The sequence below is a fragment of the Cibotium barometz genome, chromosome 66 (genome assembly GCF_041138505.1).
Source record: "Cibotium barometz isolate CiBa-2024 chromosome 66, ASM4113850v1, whole genome shotgun sequence".
NCBI lineage: Eukaryota > Viridiplantae > Streptophyta > Polypodiopsida > Cyatheales > Cibotiaceae > Cibotium > Cibotium barometz.
Genome location: NC_141111.1, coordinates 839,851 through 864,285, shown reverse-complemented (window position 1 = coordinate 864,285; position 24,435 = coordinate 839,851). Strand labels below are relative to the sequence as shown.

The window sequence follows — 24,435 nt, the reverse complement described above, 5'->3', positions numbered from 1 at the left end:
GATGGATCAAAGGAAGATACCATTGACACCGGATCGACACAATCAAAGGAAGGATATGACAAAGTGCCAAAATATAATGAGCATGCTCAAGGAACTACAAGGGAGAGACCAGCAACCCCTAAGGGGATTGAAGAGTATCCAAATGTTGAAGAAGAAATAAGGAATCTTGAGGAAACTAAGGCCCTGGTTGAGGAATGTCAATGCAAGCATGAAGCTAAATTGAGGGCTAACAGGGCTAGGGATACAGTGTATCCAAGAAATGAGCTGTTAAAGGAAATGAAGTTGGATGGGCCTACTTCAATTCTTGAAGTGTGAGATCCCAATGCCCCCTCCACGCATCTGATTCTCAATTGATAGCAGCGGAAGTAATTTCCTCTTGCGCGGGGCAGGGTTTCCCTCTCGGGGCCTCACCCTCAAATGTCTGTACACGAGACTAATCTGGTAGTCATTCCGAAACCGAAACCGGAAAAATTTCCCTTGCCCGAAAAACGGGGACGATTCCACCTTTTTGATTTTCTTAATGAGTCTTCTAATGGGGTCAAGAGACTAAACTAACCTTCACCTAATTAAACCAGATAGAAGGAAAACTATTACAGACTTAACTTGAAAAAATCAACGCTTTTTTCTTAACTGAATCAGGCACAGGTGTTGATCCCACACATCAATGGGAGAAGCAATAGCCACAAAAATCGTTGGGTACTTACCAATGATTTGAGCTCGTGTCCCTTGAGGCTTTCCAAGCTCACTTTGGAAGCTCCACTCCTTCGAACACCACCTCCATGTTGTCACCGCCCGCGAAGTTGCTCACACCACGTATGCAAGGCAACCAACCTCTCACTCTCTCATACAAATGTATGCATGAAAGAGGCAAATGTACTAGAGCATAATCTCACTCTCTCTCAAGACAAAGGGGGATTATGTCTTTCCATTATGAGAAATTACCTTATATACAATTGGCCTTAAATCATATTTAGGTACCCAAAACTTACTAACTAAGGCCTTGGGTGGCCAGTATCTCATAATGTACAACTTTTATAGTGTCTTTGCATAACACTTATTAATGTCCTCAAATGGAGGAGCATATTGTTAATCTAAAATGGGATTAACATCCCCCCTACCTTATATAAGTTTTGTCCTCATAACCTATTATCGACTCATGTCTGTAGAAGTTACGACGTGATTGAAGCTTTTGTAGGGTTTTTCTAAAGGCAGCGTGTGACTTCAAGAACCCAGTGTCAACCTAGAAGACACCTTAGGAGATGATAGTATAACATCATGCCTCTTTCATCAGGACCTGTGTTCATGTCCAAGCGGAGCTGTTCAGCAACATCATATCATTCCTTAGGTTGATCTATTAGGATCATTATCAACTTTAGAAATCAGACTGTATATGGATCTAGAATACAGTTCCACCTCGTATATCCAGGTGAGCATTTGTTACCTTTGACTTGCAATGTCTGGAATTGTTGATGGTGCAATTTGTGGAAAATTATAGCAAACATGAGAATGCCAGCACTTGGCATCATGGAATTGTAATGGGGCCAGCCTCCGCTTGATAGGCATGCATAGTGGATCAACCATTTGGATTAGCAGGGGAGCACTGGTACTGCTGACTATATTCACGAATTGTTAGATATTCCTTACACCATTCTGGTTGTATACCAAAATCTTCATTATGGAGATTGGTATCATCTGTTATGATGGCTGTGTAACCCTCCCTTGTGTGAATGAGATTTGCTTTGTGCCACCTGCAGAAACAATAACTAATCATGAATGTAACAATTATGATCTCGAGCAGGTCCGCTAAGTGGGGGTTTGCCAGCTTTGTATGCTTTGCCACATTTGCCCATAATGTACCTTCTCCTGCATTTGGTAATAGCTCCTCCAAATCGGGCATTGGTGCATGGAGAGGATAGGGCACATGAGGTTGCCATCTTGAAGTCATTGTAGAATAGGCATCTGGTAGGATTCTTTGGGTTGGTTCAAACAGTGTGATTTGCATCAACACCTTGAACATTAGCTTTGGCTTCAATAAGGGGTTGCCTGCCATGATAAACCCTTCATACTTTGCACATGACAAGGACTCAAGGATATTGATGTTAGTGAAAGGTTCGATTTCATCTTGTGGTTGAATAGAACGTACCTCATGACACAGTCGTGGTGGAGACAGATTGGTTACTGGCATCTCCTTGGGGACGAGAGTGTTAGTGGGAAAATCGAGAGGGATAGAATGTATGCAAGAGAAAATATAGTCTACCTTAGTTTTTTTATTAGGAGTCACACTCGGGAATGGGTTTAGTAACTTACTTACAATAGAGGAGAACACTAGATAGGTAGTTGGAATGGATGAGCCCTGTGTGTCTGCCTGACCCCTCACCTAAACTTGGAGGTGGGTGGGTGGGCTTGTTAATTTTCATGAATTCTTGGAGGTTAGTGAGATCTTATGTAGTTATGTTAGGATATTCAATATGTGTTTTATCAAAGTTATAAACCACATTAGTCATCATTGACTCCAAATGTTTATGGATATTGTGGTAAAGTTTAATAATACCAAATGGATAATAAAGAGTGGAATCTAAAAGGTTTAGATGTTGGTGCGTATTATAAACTTCTAACCATCCATGGTTGATGATCCACTGATAGATGCGTGAAACCACCTTGTAGTTGGCCGGTGTTGTGGGTATATCATCTAGCATAAACAGGTCAAGTTTGTCGACATTGTTATCCAAGATGTCAGAATTTTGTAGCATCTGATATCAACTATGAAGGTTAAGCATGATGGGATGTAAGGGGTAAAAAAAGATATCAGCCGGATCAGTTAGTACTAAATCCCCCCGAAAGATACCCATAACAATAGTGGGATCGGCATCTCTTTTTGTATTTTGGCAAATTAGTGTTAAGTCTCCTAAACTGAGGTCTTCTATTAGGTTAATCTCATATTGAAGTTGAGAGAGGGTTAGTGTAGATAGAAACAAAGTTAGTGTTTGTGGAGGGGCCCGAGGAGTTATTGGCAACAAACCTACCGAGGCTCATTCAATGAGTAGTCGCAATTCATTTTTTAGCTCTGTTCTCTCAGTCCTTTCCCTGATGTGGCCAGCTGGCATTTCAATTCTTGAATCCTTGAATCTTTGGTTGACAAAAGGTTAGAGATGGTAGCCTCACATACCATTCTAGTAGCATTCAGCTCTTCATATCTTCTGGTAGCCGCTTCTTGTGCTCTTCTTCAAGATACTTCCTGTGCATTAGCATCTTCAATCTTCTTTAGTTACTCTTTTGCTAATATCTAGATGCTTCTCAGCTATTGATTGACATGGTCAAGCACTTTCTGGTGGTTGGCCAACATCTGATCCATTTCCAAAGATTTTGTAGTATGATTACCTCATTTAAAGCTTTCATCTTCTCTAGATAAGCTTTGTTTAATTGTTCCCTTTCAGTTTTAAGGTTACTCACTTGTTCAACTATAATGACTGCTTCAGTGAGGGTAACGATTTGCTTTGTAAACCCTTCTTCTTTGACATGGAACGTTGCATGAGCTTCTTTAAGCTGCTGTGTATGTTGCCCTTCTTTGTCTCTAGCATGTGCCACCTCTTTTTAAAGCTACTCCTTGGCTTGTTTGACTTCTTCCTTCAGCTCCATGTTCTCTTTTATCCTTTGAACTACGGTTTTGCTTAGCATTTGGTTGTTCCCTTCTAACACTTGGTACCTTGCCTCCTGTTCTTTCGTGGCCTTCAAGATTTTGAGGATGACTCTCCATGGATGTAACCACCATTGACTTGCACTCAGCCATTTCAAATGCCTTTAGAATTTCTCCTACATACTTTTGCTAAGAAATGAATACTTACAAATAAAGTAATAACTTTCCATATTATAGGATGATCCACAAATGCCAAGTATGGTTTCTCATAAATGAGTCATAATTTTGCTGTGTAGCCCCCTTTTAATTTGGATCCTTATAATGCTTCCTCCAAGTTACCTGGCTCTCTTGTACTTTCATTATCTCAACCATCAAGGCCTTGTTCTTCTCCTTTATTCTCTTGAATGTGCGAACAATTTTGCTACTACTAGTAGAGCTTTCTCATCCAAGAGCTATTTCACCCATTTAGGTAATGACCCATTTCAGTGGTGCTGTCGGCTTTTCTTTCTTCATCATCTATGGGGGGATGGCCCTACACTTTCCTATATATGGAGTGCATGGGTGAGGGAGAACTCATTCCCCTCTAGCCCAAGTTGTGGATTCCATCTTGTGTTCTTTCCTTTTGTGTAGGATTGTCTTGTACTCCTCTCTCTCATCTTAAAGGTTGGGGTATCTCCTTTTAGGGCTTGCTGAGGGATGTGTTGTTTTGGGCATGGCTTGCTCACTCTTGAGCACTCTCCATGTGTGAGGCTTGTTGTTGAGAGATTGTGTGTGGTTTTGCATTTTCTCATTGCCATGTGCTTTTCATTTACTTAAACTTAGGCTTGTGAGTGAGAGGTGAATGTGGAGTGAGAATGTGTAGTGATAGTGTGAGTAATGTGTGAGTTGTTTTTTTCCCCCCCTTTAGGCCAGGATCGTTCATCTTGTTACCTTCTTCCCGTTAGATTATCAAGCGAGCATTCTTTCATTCTTTATCCTTTATTTATTATCTACGGGTTTGGGTGAGCGAGAAGCTCTTGGGTGGCCTCCCATGGGTATTCCATCGACCCGTGAATGCCTAGAGAGCACCTCGTAGTGGCTTAACAATGTTTCTATTATTTGTGACAAGAGGCAAAATCAAGAAGAGGCTAGTTTGCAAGGAAGCATTTGCAAAGAAGAAACGACCTGGCAATGACATCCACAAATAGAACTCCATCAAACTACTCTTGGTGTGTTACAATATAATCTACTTTGGAGGCCAAGAAATCAACAAATGAGTGGAGGCAATTGCAAAGAATGGTATCAAATTCAAAATTTTGGCTTAATTATAACAACATTGAAACGGTTCATAAGAAGGAGGTTATGTAAAAATTGAATAGTGTAAAGTATTGCAAAATAATGAAAATAGTGAGGCACCAAGCTATTGAATATCTTATATGCGTCTTTTTTTATGCTTTACTCTTATTCTAATGATGCTAATCATTGTAATCAAAATTTAGAAAAAATATTAACACCAAAGAGGATTAGAACCCCTATCTCTTTGTCTAAGAACTAGAGGCTCTTTAATTTGAGCCATTGGTAAATAAAAGCAAAGAGAGCTTCTCACATGCAGCATGGCTCTCAGTCCGAGTGCCACCATACATAAGCCACACAAGGGGCAACACACATTAGCATCGGAAGCCCAACCCACGACCCATTAGAGCTAAGGGGAAGGTTATGGCAGACCTCAATGAAGAGCAACCAATGACCATCAAAACAAAGAGGAGGGAGGCACCTAGGTAGTGCATCTGGGAAGAGCAACCATGTATAAGAAAAGTAAGTTGGAGCTCTACAATAAGCTAATGATGCTACCTAGGAGGGGCACAAATTATAGGAAGTGAGGTGGCTAGGGCACAATAAAACAAGGTAGAGCTCTGCAACAAGTCAATGAATAGGTGAGGTGGCATAACAAATCAACGAAGAGGTGAGGTGGCACAACGAAGCAAGTTGGAGTTCTACAACCCTTCTGCAAAAGAAGCAAATGGTGCTACCTTGGAGGGGGAATGTTAACCACCATTTTAGGTTTAACAAGGTTTACTACACCCATTTATATGCCAACAAGCATGAGTAATCTACATCAAATGTTAAGGATATACACACCAATATCATGTACAAACAAGCTATGAAGCAATAATGTCCAAATCTCAAACTTGGATGGGTGATCGTAAAGTTCTGATAGATAATTAATAGTGTTTCCCACTCCAAGAGCATGTGGTAATGAGCTAGGATATGTTCCCTAGTGTTGTAATGCATCAATGAATTGTGAGATGAAGAAATAGGACAAATAGAAGCTTTGGGCGCTTGCTCGCCACAGTTGTGTGTAAACACTTATGGCCATGTATATAAGGCAATTTCTCTCATAATGCAAGGACACTCTCCCATTGTGCAATTGAGCTTTTCCTCTTGCTAAACCTCACTCTAATCTTCTCTCTAATGCATGCTAGTAGTGAGTGTGTGTGAGTGAGTTGAGGTGAGAGGTGGGAGTAGTTCCCATAGTGCAAGGCGATGGTGTGACAATGCTCGTGGGAGAAAGAAAATGGTAAGGTACCCATGCAGTGTTGTTAGGGGCTGACTTAGGGTACTCACTAGTTATTTATTTTTCACTATTTATCTTAATAGTCATCTCGAAAGTTCAGAACGTCCTTTAGAAGTTCATCAGACTTTCAGTTAGAAAGTAGTTCTTGGTCTTTCCTCTAACGGTCATGAAGCCTATTTAGAGTCATGCTGTGATACCTCTCTTCAAGTACTCCTGTGTAGTGTTTGCTATTATGATGCTTGTTGAGTGTTGTTATAGTGTGGCTTAACACTGGCGATCCCGCTGGTTTCTATCTCATAGGTAGATTTAGAGTGTGCTTAGATAGAGCCTTTTCTATTCGGAAAATGAAGTTTGAGTTTTTTGTCTGTTCGTATTCTTTGTTATGTTTGTGGTCTCTGTAACAGTGTTATGAATGTATGTTGCTTAAGTAAGGAGAGGATGGATAATGTTATCTAGTATAGCATAAGATATGTATGAGTCCGAGTGATAGAAGGTCAGTTTCTCGATCTATTTTACTCGCTCTGTAGTAGCAAGGAATCAAAGCAAGGGCAGAAGTCCCAGATCCGTTTGGATACGATGTGGGCGACACGGAGCAACCGACAAGTGGACGATCAATGGAGAATTACATTGGGGAGTCAAGTAGGGGAGGAGATGTTGCTGGAGAAGAAAACCATTACACTGATTCAGGAGAACATTTGAGTGAAGAGCAATAAGTAAAGGTGGCTTAATAGGTGTTGAGCTTTGAGACCTCAAGGGTTATGAGCTTGGCCATTGGAATGATCCCTATGACACATTAAGCTAAGTAAAGGTGAGTGGTTCCTTGGAAGCTATCACTTAGTGCTAACATTTTTGGCACTGCTTGCCCAGTGAGTAATCACTTGGCTTTATCATTTATTCTTCTTTAATCTATGGTTTACCCATTGCTCAGACTCTTGAATAGTTGTGTGTTAAATTGGTGCTGAGACCAAAGCTTATGTTAATTTATGGAATGCTTCCTCACATTCCTCTATCCACACAAAACAAACTAACAAGGCATATAGAGGTCTAACAATTTCAGCATACATGAACATGAACCTTCTATAATACCTCGTGTGCCACCAAATTGTCCAATATGGGCCTCATAAGCATGACGATCATGAATATGTGTTTAATGGAGCCCAATCTAGCTTTTAACTCTAATTTTTTGTGATTTTTGTCTCTTGACTTCACTGATTAAATAACTAGTGTATTAGTAAAAATTAGCAAAAATCAAGAGTTTGGTTTTGTTTTTTATGAATTTTTATGTTGACTAAGCTACTTAGTATGAATACTAACGTGCTAATGCAATCAAATACAACAAGAAACCTAGTTAGTATGAAAAAATTAAGCATCTAAGCTCTATCTATGTAAACACATAAAAGAGAGGATAAAGAAAGCAAAAATCACACCATTTTCACACAAATCTTTATCAAATCCCAGTCTCATTCGTGACGCCCAATAATCAGAGGAACATGGTTCAAGTTGTCAAAATGGATTGAGAAGAGTTTGGGTTTCCAAACATTTTTCACTCTACATTTTCCAAACATTTTCCACTCTATTTTAAACTCCTCACATCAAAGAGAAAAATAAAGGTAAAAAATCATTGTTCACCATTTGGGACTTCAGAAGCAACTACCCACCATGTGTCTTCCTCAAATTGGGCACTGTGTAGTGTAGAATCTACCTTGAGCATCTTTTTCATAATAGCCATAAAGACAAGGCGTACATGCTCAAGTTTTTGTCCTTCCTTCAACTTAGATTCTTCCATTTCTATATAAAATATCAATCTTTTGTGTATTGAAAGACATTTGTAAGAAAAACCATTGAGTAAGAAACTCATATTATCTCTAATATGGAAGCACAAACAACTCAATCAACTATTGATTCATTCTCAAAATATAAAGTTCATGTTCAATTAGATGAGAATATGGTCAACCTAGAAATATCATAGGTAGAAGATAGCTAGAACCTAAAGAGGTGATAACTTAGATATCCAAGTTCTAGATTCCTATTTCTTTGGTGTAATGGTTCTCTTTATCTCCATGACTATCTTCCAAGATCCTATCCAAAAGAGTCAATAATCATATATCATTGCTATGATAAGTAGGAGCTAAAGGTAAATGGATTGACTTGAACTACTGGAAGGACAAGCTCTTTTCATTTGCTCCTCTGAAGGTTACCAGTTCAGCAGTTTATAAAATGTTATGTAAGAGATGGAAAGCTTGCCTGGATTTCACTTCTTGGGATGGGGGTGGCAAAGTGACTGGCAATTCAATGTTCAGCTTGGGTATTTGGTGGATTCATAAATTTAAACCTCCTCTAGCCTTATTTGATATCTCCTCTGCAAAGAAATTCAATAACAGAGGTCTTAAATACTTGGGTAACTGCTGGGATTGGGATATAGTGGGGTGGAAGGATGTGGAGCACATAATATAGGAATATCACTTAACTGGTAGAGAGAGGGATTTGATGACCCAAGTTCTGGATCTATCTCAAAGAGAGCTGTGTTCCACTGCCTCTGATAGCTCTGTCTGGATTAAAGACTGTGTTTGGCTTAATGGCACTAAGCTAAAGGATGGCAAAACTAGAGAGCTATATACACTAATGAGAAAAGGAGATGCCAATGTAGCGTATTGCAATAAAATTTGGAGAGTTAATTGAAGCCCCCTAACTTGGAAGAAGAGGTGGAAACTTCTTTGGGATAGCCAGATTCCCAAGAAATTTCAGGTTTTTATATGGAGGGTATGTATGTGGGCATTACCTATTGGTTCCAAACTGCAAAAGAAAAATATTTCCAGTGGTAGCTATCCCATGTGTAAGTCATCACTAGAAGATGGTAAACATGTGTTTTCTGATTGCCCAATAATCAGAGGAACATGGTTCAAGTTGTCAAAATGGATTGAGAAGAGTTTGGGTTTCCAAACATTTTCCACTCTACATTTTCCAAACATTTTCCACTCTATTTTAAACTCCTCACATCAAAGAGAAAAATAAAGGTAAAAAATCATTGTTCTCCATTTGGGACTGCAGAAGCAACTACCCACCATGTGTCTTCCTCAAATTGGGCACTATGTAGTGTAGAATCTACCTTGAGCATCTTTGACATAATAGCCATAAAGACAAGGCTTACATGCTCAAGTTTTTGTCCTTCCTTCAACTTAGATTCTTCCATTTCTATATAAAATATCAATCTTCTGTGTATTGAAAGACATTTGTAAGAAAAACCATTGAGTAAGAAACTCATATTATCTCTAATATGGAAGCACAAACAACTCAATCAACTATTGATTCATTCTCAAAATATAAAGTTCATGTTCAATTAGATGAGAATATGATCAACCTAGAAATATCATAGGTAGAAGATAGCTAGAACCTAAAGAGGTGATAACTTAGATATCCAAGTTCTAGATTCCTATTTCTTTGGTGTAATGGTTCTCTTTATCTCCATGACTATCTTCCAAGATCCTATCCAAAAGAGTCAATAATCATATATCATTGCTATGATAAGTAGGAGATGGATTTCGTGTATATTGCAAGAGATTAAGGACAAGAAGCTATTATTGAAAGACAACAAAACTCTTTCTTAAGTATTCATGTTCAATCTTTGTTATAAAACTAATCATGAGAACTATAATTTAGAACTCTAGAGAAGATTAAAATTCAAAAATTTCCCAATTATCGAGATAACAACATTAGCCAGATATTCCTCCAAAAGGAACTCTCAAAACTTAAGAAAACATCACTCGCAGTTCGAAATAGACATAAAGAGAACTAATCAATTATTAATACGAGGATAACAGAGAAAGACCCCACTTCAAACTTCCTTTTTCTTTTTTTACTTGAGGAAATTTTAACAAAGAAATGAAATGATAAGTTAATAGTAAGGAGTGAAAAGGTCAAAATATTTTCTACTTTTTTTTTTCAAATGTAACGAGAGTTCGAGTAATGGGCGCTGAGACAGAAGCGATGAGCGAGACGTATGTAAAAGCTAGTTGTGCTTATGGGTCGTGTACGTATGCAAAAGCTGGGTTTATAAAAGAAGAGCTTCATCATGCTCATCGGGACAACTGGCTTTTAGCTTTTACATAACGATGTGCACCTCTATTACTGCTATAGGATATGTGCATATTCATTCATTAGTGACCGCTTCTTGTGGGCACTAATTAGCGAATAACTTAAGGTTTGATTAATTAGCCATAATCCCCCTCTCTCTCCCACGCTTGTCCCAGCCTCCCTCTCCGTGTCTGTGCTTCGAGCCAGTCTCTCACAAAAATCTGCCACCGCCCAAAATCTTCCAGAAAAATCCCCCCCCCCCCTCACACACACACATCCACGTGGCTACAAGCACTACCCCCTCATTTAATCCTTCCACTAAGGTCCTCCAACTTTAATCTTTCCATATCTCTTCCCACCGTTTGGGAAGGTCCTCCAACTTTAATCTTTCCATATCTCTTCCCACCGTTTGGGACCCATATATATTTTACTGCACGGTATCGGGCCAAATGACCTTAATATGTTCATTATATCAATATAATCGGATCTTAGCATTTTCAACGTTTGCATGATTCCACTCTATGCCAAATTATTTTATTTTAAAAAAACCCATATTTACCACTCACTTCATGACCTCAAGTTTCCATGTCTGCCACCTGAGCCAGGCTTTGCTAGTGCAGGAAAATCAGATTCCAACGAGAATTGTGGCACCTTGGAGGTTCCACGCTCATGATGTGAATCATCTGCAGGGTGCAACAAAGGGCTTGGCTCCCTTGGCTTTGAATACCTTGCATCCACGAGGGACTGGGTAGAAAGCAACTCTAGATCAGGCCGGAAACCTTGTGGCACTTTTGTTGGATCCATCTTTCTGAAAGTGATAGAAATTCTGTTCCAAGAAAAAAACTTTTGTTAAAACACACAAAAGTGCACAATACTATGACTAAGTACTAAGTGTAGAGCTTCTGACACATGCACACACCCTGCCTGCCCCCCGTGCCATCATGACACACTTGCAAGTATATTCTCCTCTGAGCATCTTTAAAAAAGTATAACTAACACCTCACTAATCCAGCTATCTAGTACAAATGCACTATCGGTGAAAAAGGAGGCGAATTACCTCTGAGTTGGAACAGCTGGGACAGCATGCTTGGCAACATCTGCCCCATTGCTATTAAGAATAAGAACTGACCTGCAATTTTACATTATACAGAAATGGTTTAACTACATATTTTGGATGCTCAAAGCAGGTAGATGCACTGAAAATAATGATAGAAGATGAGTCAAGACAAGATCAAGTTGAAAATTCACTCTTACCCCGTGGGCAAAGGAACGGAAATGGAACCTTTGAATACACCTGGTCCAGCGATTTTTAGATTTGTCCCAAAAATAATGTCACACTCACTTAAAAGAGAAAGCGTGCAGAAGGGCCGGAGAAAATCATGATGATCGATGTGAGGCGGTATGCAATCACCCACATCATAGATGTTAACAATGCAACTGTCAGGCACACAGCTAGAGGGTAGGACTTGCCACTGCACTAGCCGCTTAATTACCATGCGAAGTTTTGATGGTATATCATCCACTTCCTCTTCCCTTATGATTCCTGGAGGATTTCCATCTTTATCCTGCATATATAGAAAGTCTTGTTAATTAACTTTGAAGCATGACAAGAACCAACAGCACACAAATCAAATCAAAATAATATCATACCACAGCATAATTGTAGCAGCATCCAAACTGTATAGTTACTCGACCCTTTCCACGCATCCACTTTCTAGGCTCTGAATAAGTGCGTCCTAAAAGAAAAAAACAGTCAATAAACAAGCTAATGAAAGACCTCCAAAGAATGCTCAGATTGGGTTTTAATTTTCTGTGTCACCGTGTAGCGATTCAGTTTACTCTCTTGCACATACTTGATTTGGTGAATGAAATATTACACAAAATCCACCACCAACCTAAAGTAGCAAATGCTTACAACTCGTCTTGCCATGCATTCCAGCACAAAACGGAATCATACAAAAGATAGCGACACAACTGATATAAAACATGCCAGACTTGAGAGTCCGCCCCTGATTAGGTATTTCCTAGGCAATTACGTGATGTCTAGGTGATAGCGCTGATAGAGTGAGTAGTCAATCAATATATATACCTAGATGAAACCAGGAACATGCCCAAATTCACCTTTTAAGAACATGCATGTTATATACTCATGGTAGTCAACCCACAAGACTATATAACTATCAACTCCATTATGCATAGTATGGACTAGATACTACATCCCCACTAACGTCATCAGTGCCCAATAGTGGGTGTAGAACTCTGTATCAAGATATGCTCTCACACGCACTCCACACACACATCAGAGCATATATTCACACACAGGCCTTCGTACTGAGTTTTTGTCAAACCTCTGAAGATGCAGGGCAGACTCAACCATAATGAAGCCTAGCACTAAGGAAAGTAGCAAATAGAAAGAATTAGTACAGCAAATGAGTAGTTGATAGGGTAAATGCACCGCTAAAGATAGAAAGAAGAAGCACAATATCAATTGGCCGCAACTCGGACGAAAAATTCACAATGTGAAATCTGCATACGGCTGAATTATATACCTAGATGAATCCAGGAGCATGCCCAAATTCACCTTTTAGGAACGTGCATGTTATATACTCATGGTAGTCAACCCACAAGACTATACTATCAACTCCATTATGCATAGTATGAACTAGATACTACGACATCCCCACTAACATCATCAGTGCCTAATAGTGGGTGTAGAACTCTATATCAAGATATGCTCTCACACACGCACTCCACACACACACACACACACAATGTTCAATCAATGTTCAACTTGAGCCATATTGAACATCTGTGAATTCAGCCCCATGCCAGCTCTTGTGATGAATTCGAGTTGCCATCCAAGTGTCGCCTCTGATGCAAAGGGTGAATCCCATGTTGGCTCTCGTGATGATCCAAATGGCAACTCACCTGAGATTGGAAGCGATGCTTAGAATGTCGCTCAGAGTGATGTCCAAGTAGTCAATCAATGTTCAACTTGAGCCGTATTGAACATCTGTAAATTCAGCCCTATGCCAGCTCTTGTGATGAATTTGAGTTGCCATCCAAGTGTTGCCTCTGATGCAAATGGTGAATCCCATGTTGGCTCTCATGATGATCCAAATGGCAACTCACCTGAGATTGGAAGCGATGCTTAGAATGTCGCTCAGAGCGATGTGCAAAGTGCTCTCGCTGCTCCAATCCCACTCATGGGAATCCTCCGTGTCAGCCAACTCTGCCATCCGCTCATCTATTAAAATGAGGAAAAGCTGAAAAAGCCAAGGGTACCCACAAGAAGACTCTTCCCAAACCCTATTATGCTGTCCTGACTCGCCTCTAATCAGGCAACCAACACAAACAGGATGCTTAAAAAGAAACAAATTGCCATAATTCTAGACACTAATACCAAGTGTAAGACTAGTTAGGTGCAAATGTTAACAGAGATATTTAACACAATGGAAGGCTTAACACCTACACAAGCACACACTAATAACCTATAGGCAACAAATTTGTAATTTGTACATTAAAGAATAAATAGAATTCATTTTTATATTTGAAAAAAAAAAGAGTTTTTGAATTCCCAGCAGGTGACCAATCTCAAAAGTAAACCCCAAGTTGAGGAGCCCTGCTTCCATGGCTTGCTTCTCTGCTATTATCTGCTTCACATGTACAAAGGAGAGCTCTTCTGCTGTTCAATCTGCTGTGATGGAAGCTGGGAGATGATGCCTAAACTGGGGGGCGGGGTCTATTCTGAGGGGCCTGTTTAATATTTATAGGCTGAAGCCCTCATGACCATTTGAATCTGGACTATAAGCTGTTGGCACACAGTTCATGGACTGTTCAGTTGCTGTGACACACAGGTTGTGGGATGGCCAATTAGTTGAAAACCCAATTAAACCTTATAATTAAGGTTGGCCGTCCATACTGGGAAGCACCCAGATCTGCCGGCCCAACATGGCTGCTGTCCACCCACTGCTGTCCGCCCACAGACCTGGGCTGCTCATCCACACCAAACCATTCTCTGTCTGCGCTGCTGCCCACACCCAATAATCCCGTGCATTCCTCCTTGTGCTGTTGCATGCACTGCTGTCCTATGAGCTCCAGCGAGCGCGTCGCACTTCTAACAGTGACTCAATTTAACCGACCAGGTCACTTAAAATGCCCCATGAAGTCCAAAAATGACTCTTCAATACATCGGCTAGCTCTAAAGTTAGCATATTCTTCCTTGATGGAAGAAAATAAGCCTTCTTACCATAATCAAGATGATGGCAAAAGTCTTCACAGGGTCTAAATTCCAAGGCATGTCAATTTGCATCATTTTTTTTCCCCCAAACTGGCCTTAGGCCCAAGATCCTCCCATAGCTATTTTTTTTCCCCACCCATGGTGCTTTTTAATCCGCCCGTAGACGATGCCGCCGAGTAAGCACCTTGTGGGGTTTTGAAGCTAGTTCAAACAAACAAAGCTGCAGAAGTAATGACAAATCATGAAGAGGATGAAAGTGTGAAAGCTCACCAGAAATCTGATAAAAGATGGCAGGAAACAGGAGTGCTGGAAACAATCAGGCAAGACGAAGGAAGTGTAGACGTTGTGGGGGGAATAAAGAATCACTGGCCAGTCCACAGTATGAATCTTCTTGGTCAACTAGGCCTAAGTCACTGCCATCTCCAATCCATTTGTGAAAGCACACAAAGCCGCAGCAGTGCTCATTAGCCAGAGGGAAAAGCCCAGCAAAAATAGGGTAACAGATGGCAGATATTGGCAAACCTGGAAAAAACAGGGCACAAAAGGAATGTAGAATGACAATGGAAAAGATGAGGGCTAAAGGTGGAAAAAAGTCACTGGCAGGGCAGAAGAGTACGTGCTGTGTTAAAAAAGGACAGGTCAGAGCAGCTATGCAAGGGCAACTCTCTTTTCTTAAGAACAAAAAAAAAACAGCTTTTTGAATTCAACCTGGGATATGCAAGTTGCAACTTTTAGTTCAAGTTGCGTGCTAAAGACAAATTTGATGTTATTCACTAAAGGTCTGAAAATGCAATAACGAAAGCAAGAAAAAGTTTTGACCCTTACTCCGAAGCTTTTGGTTCCGTCCCAGTTCTTGAAGGTGATACACAAAATCTACCAAATCCTTTTGCTCTGATTGATTGAAGACATTTTTATGAAGCTCCAGGCCTTCCAAAATATTGACGTTTTGGCCATTGACTCGCTCGATTAGACAATAGTCCTTCTTGCGTATCACCTCCAAGATTCGAACATTCTCACTGTCGTTGCTTGCGGAACTATTCATTTGGCCAGCTGTTTCAACAGAACCTAACTTTCTAGTCATGCTTCGTGTCCTATGGGCAGGAGCATTACCAAGAGAATGTAAGGCCGTTTTTATGATGAGATTAGCTGTAGCATCACTTGAACTAGCTGTCAAATTGCCCTGCCTTTTTTCACCACTTGCTTCCTGCCTAGAAAAGTTCACCCTTCCATTATGTTGCTTTGAGACCATTGCATGATTGCTGCCATCCTCTCCCAAAATTCTTGCAGGTGGAGAGTCGATAAAGGTCTTTTCCTCCTTGTCATCCATTCCAACCTCCTGGTGTTTTTCGTCAGCAGCTTGTGAAGCTGTGTATTGAAGCAATTTCGGGTCACCAGCCGAGAGCTCACCTGCAGCGAGAAACAAATGCAGGCCACAGCAGCAGATTCCTGTTAAAAAGGTTCGAATATATCTATTGCCATGCTTTTATTGCCTTCAAAGCACTCACAGCAGAAATTTGATTTATTATTGCACAATAAAAGATACCAAAAAATCATACAGCCTAATACTATCCTAAAATTCAGCAGCCAATCAATTCTTTGACAACCCATTAAAAAAGAGCTTTCAAACTATACCACCACCAAAAAAAAGCCTATGGCTTTGCTTTACATATCATATTTATTCCTTTACATAGAAGAGAGTAGCCTCATAAATCTACTCACAGGGCTTCCCATCAAGCAAAGACAGGCCATGACCTCCATATGCCCATGTTGTGTGGCACACTTCATAACTGAACAAGGTCAAAAATGCAATATAAATACAAAATACAAGTGATCCTACCCCCTAACAAGCCTAGGGTTGTTTACCAAAGCAGTCCACTATAGTCCAAATCTCCCACGGTTCATTAGGAATGGGTACTGTCATCAATAGGCCTTGAGTCTTGCATTTGTAGCTCTTGATCTTTTGACAAGTCATGCACTCTCGGCACCAAATCTAGCCATATCCTTTTTCATCGTAGACCAATAAAATTCTCTAGCCACATGTGATGTAGAGGATACCCTTCTATGACCCATATATGGAGGTTGATACAACTCCTCTAAAACAATCTGTCTAAATGTCCGTGTGCGTGTTAGAGCCAGACATCAGATAGCAGCCGATGGACAGGGTCAGACAGCACAAGTGACACGTGGTGCAAGAGTTCTACAGTGTGATGCATAATCTTTTCTGGAAGGTACTATGAAAGGTAGTTCAATAGATTAACGGCTTCTAGAAGGTTTGAAGCAGGTAGCATAGCCACTTCACAATGGACTATCTAGAAAATAACCTCTTGTCTTTGTATGCTCCTAGCATTTTAACCTACCCTCTCCATCTCACCTTCATATTTGGCCCTCGCATCAACTACATCAGTCTTAAGACGTGTCTGGAACCCTCCATGTGCAATACCGACGGTTCAGAGCTGAATGCCTTGTGTTGAAGGCATTTGCAATCTTGGTCAGTCTATTCCCTGTTAATGTGAGGCAATGCAAATCCTGAAACCTGAGGTCTTCAATGATTCTGGTTTGATGCACATAGAAATATTCGAATGAAAGAATAGATAAACAATTACTCCAAAGCAGAACAGGGATTCGATGAAAGGCAACCAAGCACAGACATGTCAAGCAACAGCTCAGAAGAAAATAAACAAGTGCCATCCGCAGGGAATACTGCTTAAGCATCTCCCAAATCTGTGAAGAACATTTGAAGGCCTGATTTTGTAGCGAATTTTGTCGTTACAAAACTTGTGCAGTGGAAAGCAAATTATATGATAGATCGTGACAATTTTCTGACGAAATTCTAACCATCCCCCCTTCCTGAGCAAAAAAAAAAAAAAAGGTGATAATTTTTCCAAATGAAGGGCAACACTTGCCTGAGGCAATAGAGGCGAGGCGATCGTGAAGGGTTGCAGAACACAATTCGCACAGATCCGCCAAAAGGAAAGTTCCCGCCTTGGCCAGCAACAGGGCCGCAGCTCTTCTGATCTCCTCCTGCTCCTCCTCCCCCTGGCCATCGCTGCCGCCTTGGCCGCGGCCGCCTGCTTGCTCGCTCTCCCTCCTTGGCCGCCCGTTCCATCTCACCGGCTTCTCGCCCGCATAGGCCTTCGCCTGAGGCTCCACCTCCGCCTCGAACTCGTTAGGGTTGGCGTAGATCCTGTGGCCGTTGCCCACGTAGTTATTCCGCCTGCGTGAGGGCAGTCGGAGCTCCGCCATTTCCAGAAAGGGAGAATGAAAACTCGCGCTCTCACAAGGGTCAAACTGACGAGTACAATAAAATGGATTATGGGAGGACTAACGAAAACAGTATCCAAAGCTCACCTGACCTTGCCACTGTCACGTCTACGTACTTGTATAAGCTAGTATCTTGCTAACCCTAAATATAGCTAAATTATAGTGGAGGAGACTAATAATTATATATATTACCTCAAAAGTGTCCAAAAACAAAACCAACTTGAGAACAACCAAGTGACCTATAGACTAATGAACTTTACAAAACATTTTTGTCCTCATGAAATGCACTACTGAACTTTACAAATCATTTTTATCCTCATTTAGGATTGTGCACAGAAAATCCCATCTCTCCCTCCTCCTCCATCAAAAAAACACGACTGTTTCCAAGAGATCTGATAACCCAACAGGATGTAGGCCTCCATCATTGCTTCAATAGTGCAACCACGAGGGGACTATTTTTCCATCATTCCCCCTCTCTTGGACCAAATCTTGACAGTAGGTCTAGTTCCCACAAGATTTTCTACAAATGCAACAAAAGTGTGATCAACTTGCTTTGTTTTCCGATACCACCTTTGAGTTTTTGGTCCAAATTTAGGTGGTCTCCTCTTCCCATCCCAACACCTCACCTGCATCATACAATTCAGCATTAGGACTTGCTCCTAGTATGTTTGAAGCTCCACCAACATGGACAAGGGCCAATTGATGTTCTTTTGCAACTTTAGTAACAACACATCCAGCTCAGTACACCTCATTTTATTCACATTGCAAACAGACCAGCACAAGCACACACATTTATGCATCAAATCTGATTCTTGCAGTCCAGTGCTCACAACCTTCATAAACACAATGGCATTCCTGTTAGACCATATTTCTCACATGACACAAGCTCTGATAATGTTAAACAGCACTCCAGATAGTTCATCACAAAAAGACCATTTGCCCAAGATCCAATCCCCCCCATTTGTCCTCAGTAGAACTTAAAACTATCAAATATCTCTACAGTTATGAGCAAAGAGCTAGGGGAAATTTTGTTGCCTATTTTACATGACAGAGTGCATTATTAGACAATTGACAAATCATGAGTTATTGATGTTCTTCAATATGATTATGAGAACCCATAGGACAAGGACCAAAGGTTTCCTTCTGACAAGCTGGAATAGTGGAATCCTATCTTACCTATAGATATACAAAATATACACTTTTGTATTCTACATGCAAAGATGGAAATTTCGGATAAACTAGAACACTTTTGTATAGAGATAAAAAAATATACACTTTTGTATTCTACATGCACAGATGTAAATTCTGGATGAACTAGTACATCTTCATAAATTTTTTTCAAATACAATACCAAATAGAAATAAGGCTTTTAGGGACATACAAGCCATTCCTAATGGGGTAGGTGTTTATAGAGGAAACATAAGAATAGGTAAAGACATTCAGTGCAAGAAAGGAGGCTAGATGAAACGAGGGACAGAAGACTCGTTTACATGGAGTCTATGGAAGGTCACCATGGAAGCTCGCTAAGCAAGACATGATTAGTATTAATCCCAAAAGATATCAAAAGGTGTAAAAGATCATAAAGGTCATAAAGGTACAACAGCCTAAACCAAGGTCACTTATATAGTGCTTGGCCATTTCACACTAGCTAATAATATGTCCATGTCCAAATCTATGCCCAAGGGACCCAAAGTCCATGTGCTTAGGCCGAAACCCATACATGTGCATGTGCATATAAAATTGCTTCATTACAAACCATCCCCTCCTATAATGAATTTGTCCTTGAAATTGAAGGGTGGTAAGAGACATATACAAAAGCCAAGAATCACATCCATGACAAAATGTCAATGTCATCACCAAGGTGTATGATCTCTCTTGGATCAAATGGAAAGGAATGTAGAACAACACCGACGGGACTAAAAATGCATCCTCTCGGTTCAAATGTGAAACCAAGGAGTCACATGATCATAACCATTGATCTCATGCCACCTGGATCAAAAGGGTAAGTCGTATCACCACAAGTCATGAGCATGCGATGACCACTTGGATCAAATGTGAAGTAACGCTGCCCCACCGTCCATAGATGATCACCACAAGGATGCCCGGATCGAATAGAAATCCATGAGATATGCCACCAACATCAAGGTCTAGCTATCCACCAAGGTCAAAGATGAATATGTCATGATAGCGTTCCATGTCAATACGCCATGACAGCGTTCCATGTCAATACGCACAAGACTCTCAAGATGATCTCTCGTAAGTCCAAAAGTGAATGTCCAATAAGCATAGGACTCTCAAGATGATCTCTCGTAAGACCAAAAGTGAATGCCCAATAAGCATAGGACTCTCAAGATGATCTCTCGTAAGACCAAAAGTGAATGCCCAATAAGCACAAGACTCTCAAGATGATCTCTGGTAAGACCAAAAGTGAATGCCCAATAAACTGTGTCCATATCAATATATAGGCATCCACGGGCATTACAAAAGAATTCCTCGGAATCCAAATCAATGCCCATTACCATCACCCCACAGGTATAGTATGTCTCCATCAATGGTGCCTCCATAATCACTGGATCTAAGAATGCCTAAGTCAAATGCAAATCTATCAAGATCCATGCGATCCTTGTGTATAATTGTGTCTCTCCTACAAGGACTCACCTCAATGAAGTAATCACCACTCTCATGTAGTACGCCAGACTACTCAAACATATGAACTACATCCAAATGAACACTGGCAGGTACACTATGAGAGCTAGGAGTAGTGGATATTGTAACAAAGCAATTTTAGGATGCACATGCACATGGGGGATGGGCCTAGGCACATGGGGCTTAGGAACATTTACACATGTGGTGTTAGGGCATGTGGGCCTTAGGACTATAAAAGGCACCAGACCTAGGACTATTGTACCCTTTTTGATATCTTCTTGATCATTTGATATGATAGGCATCTTGTCTTCTTGGAGTACATGGTACTTCCACCCTGGGCTTTCATGGGAGTAGCCTATGACCTTTCATGCATGGATTAACACATGGCTTCTCATGCATCTACACCACTTGCATGGTTGGTGAGATTACAGGGTTTGCCACATATATTGTTGATATTGGGTGTATGTACATGTACTCTGGTCACATTTGGTGACACACAGACTGTGCTGAAGTACCGCTGCTATAGCAGTTTACAGGAGATACTGCTATATTACAGGTTGTATACAGAAGTTATCTGTTTGCAGGTTATTTGATTATTGCAGGAAAACATGCCTAACGAAATTAATCAAATTTTTAGTGAGAAGCTAGATAAGAATAACTTCCATGCCTGGAAGTTCAGAATGACCAATTTCCTAATGGGTAAAGGATTTTGGGATTATGTAGAAGGAGACAATGAGGAGCCTCCAAAGTTATCTGAGGAGAATGACACTCCTGCAGATATAAAGGCATTCAAGGATTGGAATCAGGGTGCAAGAAAAGTCATGTACTGGCTTTCAATTAGTGTCATAGACACTATGATAGGACACATGCAGGATGCAAACACTCCAGCAGTTGCATGGTAGAATCTGGTTCAAATGTTCCAGACTAACACAAAGGTAAGGAAGTTGCAATTAAAGCAAGAGTTGCATACTGTGGGGAAAAGAAAAGCATGTCCATCAATGAATATGCCTTAAAGATCAAGGGAATTGTTGAATCCCTTGGGTCTATCAATGTATCAGTGGAGGATGATGATTTGGTGAGTGTCTGCCTGAATGGTCTTGGCAAAGAGTACAAGCCATTCAAGACCTCCATTGCAGTTAGGGAGAATATTCCCAACTTTCAGGACTTGATATTTATGCTGATCATAGAAGAAAAGGCTTTAGGTGAAGATTCTTCACAAAGCAAGAACACGTCGGAACAAGCCTTTTACTCTAATTCAGGTAGAGGCAGAGGTAGATGCCGTGTCGAGGCCAAGGTGGTGGCCAACAAGGAAATCAGAATTCTGGACAACTACAGTCCAATGATTCACACAGCAGCAATCATCATACACGGGTGGAAGAGGCTAGTCTAGAGGCAGGGGGAGCCAAAGAGGCCGAGGTGGTGTTGGCAAAGAAATCAAAATGCAAATAGCATAGAGTGCTATTACTATGGCAAACCATGACACATAGCAAAGGACTGCTATAAAAAGCAGAATGACATTAGAAGTGGGAAGTTGTAGCAAGGCAACTATGCATCATCTAGCAAACATGGAGGTGATGAGACAGAAGTGAGTAGCTGTTTGTGATGCAGCACATGCTTAGTTCCATAATAGGGGATGTGTCAGGATCTCAAGATATACGGTATTTGGAATTTGGTGCCTCTAACCACATGACCAGTCATGCTGAGTGGTTTAGAGATATGCAGAAAATGGAAAAACCAGGTTATGTAGAAACAGGTGATGATACTTCGAATCCCATTGTGTATGTTGGTAAAGTGCCATTGTCTATGCAGGATGGCAAAATGAAGTACTTGGCTAATGTACTTCATGTTCCTAATATTACAAAGAGTCTTGTTTCTGTTGGATAGATGGTTGAGCAGGGTCTGCAAGTGAGGTTTAATCCTCAAGGATGTTTTGTGGAAGACTTCAAAAATAAGTGTCGCTTGGTTGCAAAGGGTAATAGAAATGGAATGATGTTTACTTTAGATGTGAACATGCCTGAGATAAAGGCAGCCATGTTTGCGCATGGAACAGGTGTCATTGTAGATATTGACAAATGTCACAAGCGCATTGGTCATGTGAATGTAGTCTATACAGGCCCAAAACATTGTTGTTTTGCCAAAGTTTAAGGTTGACGGTATACATAAGGTATGTGAAGCATGCCAACTTGGTAAGAAGGCTAAACATGCTTTCCCACATGAAAAGCATGTCAGTGCAAGGCCATTGGATGTTATACATTCAGATGTATGGGGATCGACACCAAGACTGCAACAATTGCAGGTTGCACAGGTACTATGTTACATTCATTGATGACCACACTAGGAAAGTGTGGGTTTATTTCATGAAGGAGAAAAGTGAGGTGTTTGCTCACTTTCAGAGATTTAAAGCCTTGGTCAAGAAGGAAAAAGACATGCAAATAAAATTCCTAAGATCAGATGGTGGGGGAGAATATTTCTCCAATGAGTTCAGTGATTTCTTGAGAAAGTAGGAAATCAAGAGGCAATTTACGTGCAAGTACACTCTATAATAGAATGCTGTTTGCAGAAAGGAAAAACAAGCACATTGTAGAAGTGGCATGTGCCTTAATGGTTGAAAAGAATATGCCACATTACTTTTGGACAGAAGCAGTAGCAACTGCTATGTACATTATGAACAGGACACCCACTGCAACTATTCATGGTATGAGTCCTGATGAACAGAAGTTTACCAGGCATAAGACTGGATATATCTCACTTGAAAGTGTTTGGGTGTATTGTATATGTACATGTTCCTGATGAAGTGAGAACAAAGTTGGATCTAAAGGTAGAGAAATGCATCTTCATTGGTTATGCTATGGAACACAAAAGTTATAGATGCTATAACCCTACCACTCCTGAGATGAGAGTAAGCAGAGATATTGCCTTCGATGAGATGAGTAGCTGGTATGCACAAATAGTGAAGGCAACAGAAGATGCAGATGTAAGAAGTGCTGATGTTGCACCACATGTCGAGCAACAATCATAGGTGTTGAGTGGACCTGGGGAGTCCTCGAGCAGTGGATCCAATGTTAGCCCATGGTCAACATGTTGAGGAATGATGTAGGTACACATGTATCACGGAAAGGGAAGAAAAGGGTAGATCAACCTTTTGTGCATGATCTGTCAACAGGTCACTCATATGTGGATAGTGACTCTAGTGGCTCTGAGCAGAGCCTTGATGAGGAGCTTGGCATTTCGTTTGTGGTTACTCCTAGTGTGTAAGGAGAACCATGGCTATTTTGAGGAGTGATCCAGGGCTATTTCTGATGAGGACACCTGGCAGTGATCCAGGTGTACGCAAGTCTACGAGGGTTAGATACCCTGTTGATAGGTTGAGATATGATGGATATACATTCCATCATTATGCTTACATGGTAAAAGAAATACAAGAGGTTGAGTCCACTTGAGCAGGCAATTGGAAATAAGAAATGGGAAGATGCCATGGATGAGGAGATGGCAGCATTGGATGCAAATGCAACACGGGAGTTAGTGCCTTTGCCTAAGAAAAAGAAGGCAATTGGATGTAAGTGGGTGTATAAAGTCAAGCACAATGCTGATGGTTCAGTGAGCAAGTAAGGCAAGATTGGTTGCCACGCAGACTTATGGCATAGACTATGAGAAGACATTCAGCCTAGTTGCAAGAATGGCAACCGTGAGAGCTGTCATTGCTATGGTTGCAGCGAATGGTTGGTCTTTACATCAAATGGATGTAAAGAAAGCTTTCTTGCATGGTGATTTGCAAGAAGAAGTGTACATGATGTAGCCACCAAGTTATGAGAGTGATGCACATCCAGATTTTGTGTGCAGGTTATGCAAAGCCTTGTATGGCTTGAATCAAGCTCCTAGAGCATGGTCAAACAAGATGGGGGGGTATCTTGTTACCATTGGATTTCAAATATCCAATCAGATTTTTCACTATATGTGAAAAAGACAAATAGAGGGATTATGGTATTAGTCATCTGTGGATGACTTGATTATGATGCAGACATACATGAT

The 24,435-nt window shown here is 40.7% G+C and overlaps 1 protein-coding gene and 1 long non-coding RNA gene across 2 annotated transcripts; one reads left to right on the top strand and one right to left on the bottom strand.

Annotated features, from left to right (window-relative positions):
• Positions 1-10,485: 10,485 nt before the first annotated feature.
• LOC147602650 (uncharacterized) lies at positions 10,486-10,796 on the top strand. The gene is made up of 2 exons (XR_015265739.1): positions 10,486-10,582; positions 10,630-10,796. It is a non-coding gene; the product is annotated as an uncharacterized LOC147602650 (long non-coding RNA).
• On the bottom strand, positions 10,702-17,820 carry LOC147602649 (uncharacterized). Its single transcript, XM_086797517.1, has 6 exons — positions 17,403-17,820; positions 15,325-15,906; positions 11,910-11,995; positions 11,514-11,824; positions 11,317-11,388; positions 10,702-11,085 (listed from the first exon to the last, which is right to left on the bottom strand). The coding sequence occupies exons 1-6, from the start codon at positions 17,740-17,742 to the stop codon at positions 10,827-10,829; spliced, it is 1,650 nt and encodes a 549-aa protein (XP_086653643.1). The 5' UTR covers positions 17,743-17,820; the 3' UTR covers positions 10,702-10,826.
• Between the last annotated feature and the right edge of the window lie 6,615 nt (positions 17,821-24,435).

Bases quoted from the DNA above. Each gene is read 5' to 3' on its own strand.
- LOC147602649 (XM_086797517.1), bottom strand. From the start codon at position 17,742: ATGGCGGAGCTCCGACTGCCCTCACGCAGGCGGAATAACTACGTGGGC. The intron at 15,907-17,402 runs GCAAGTGTTGCC...TTCTCGCTGCAG, and splicing joins CCTCGCCTCTATTGCCTCAG to GTGAGCTCTCGGCTGGTGAC. The intron at 11,996-15,324 runs GTAAGGGTCAAA...TTTTTCTTTTAG, and splicing joins ACGGAACCAAAAGCTTCGGA to GACGCACTTATTCAGAGCCT.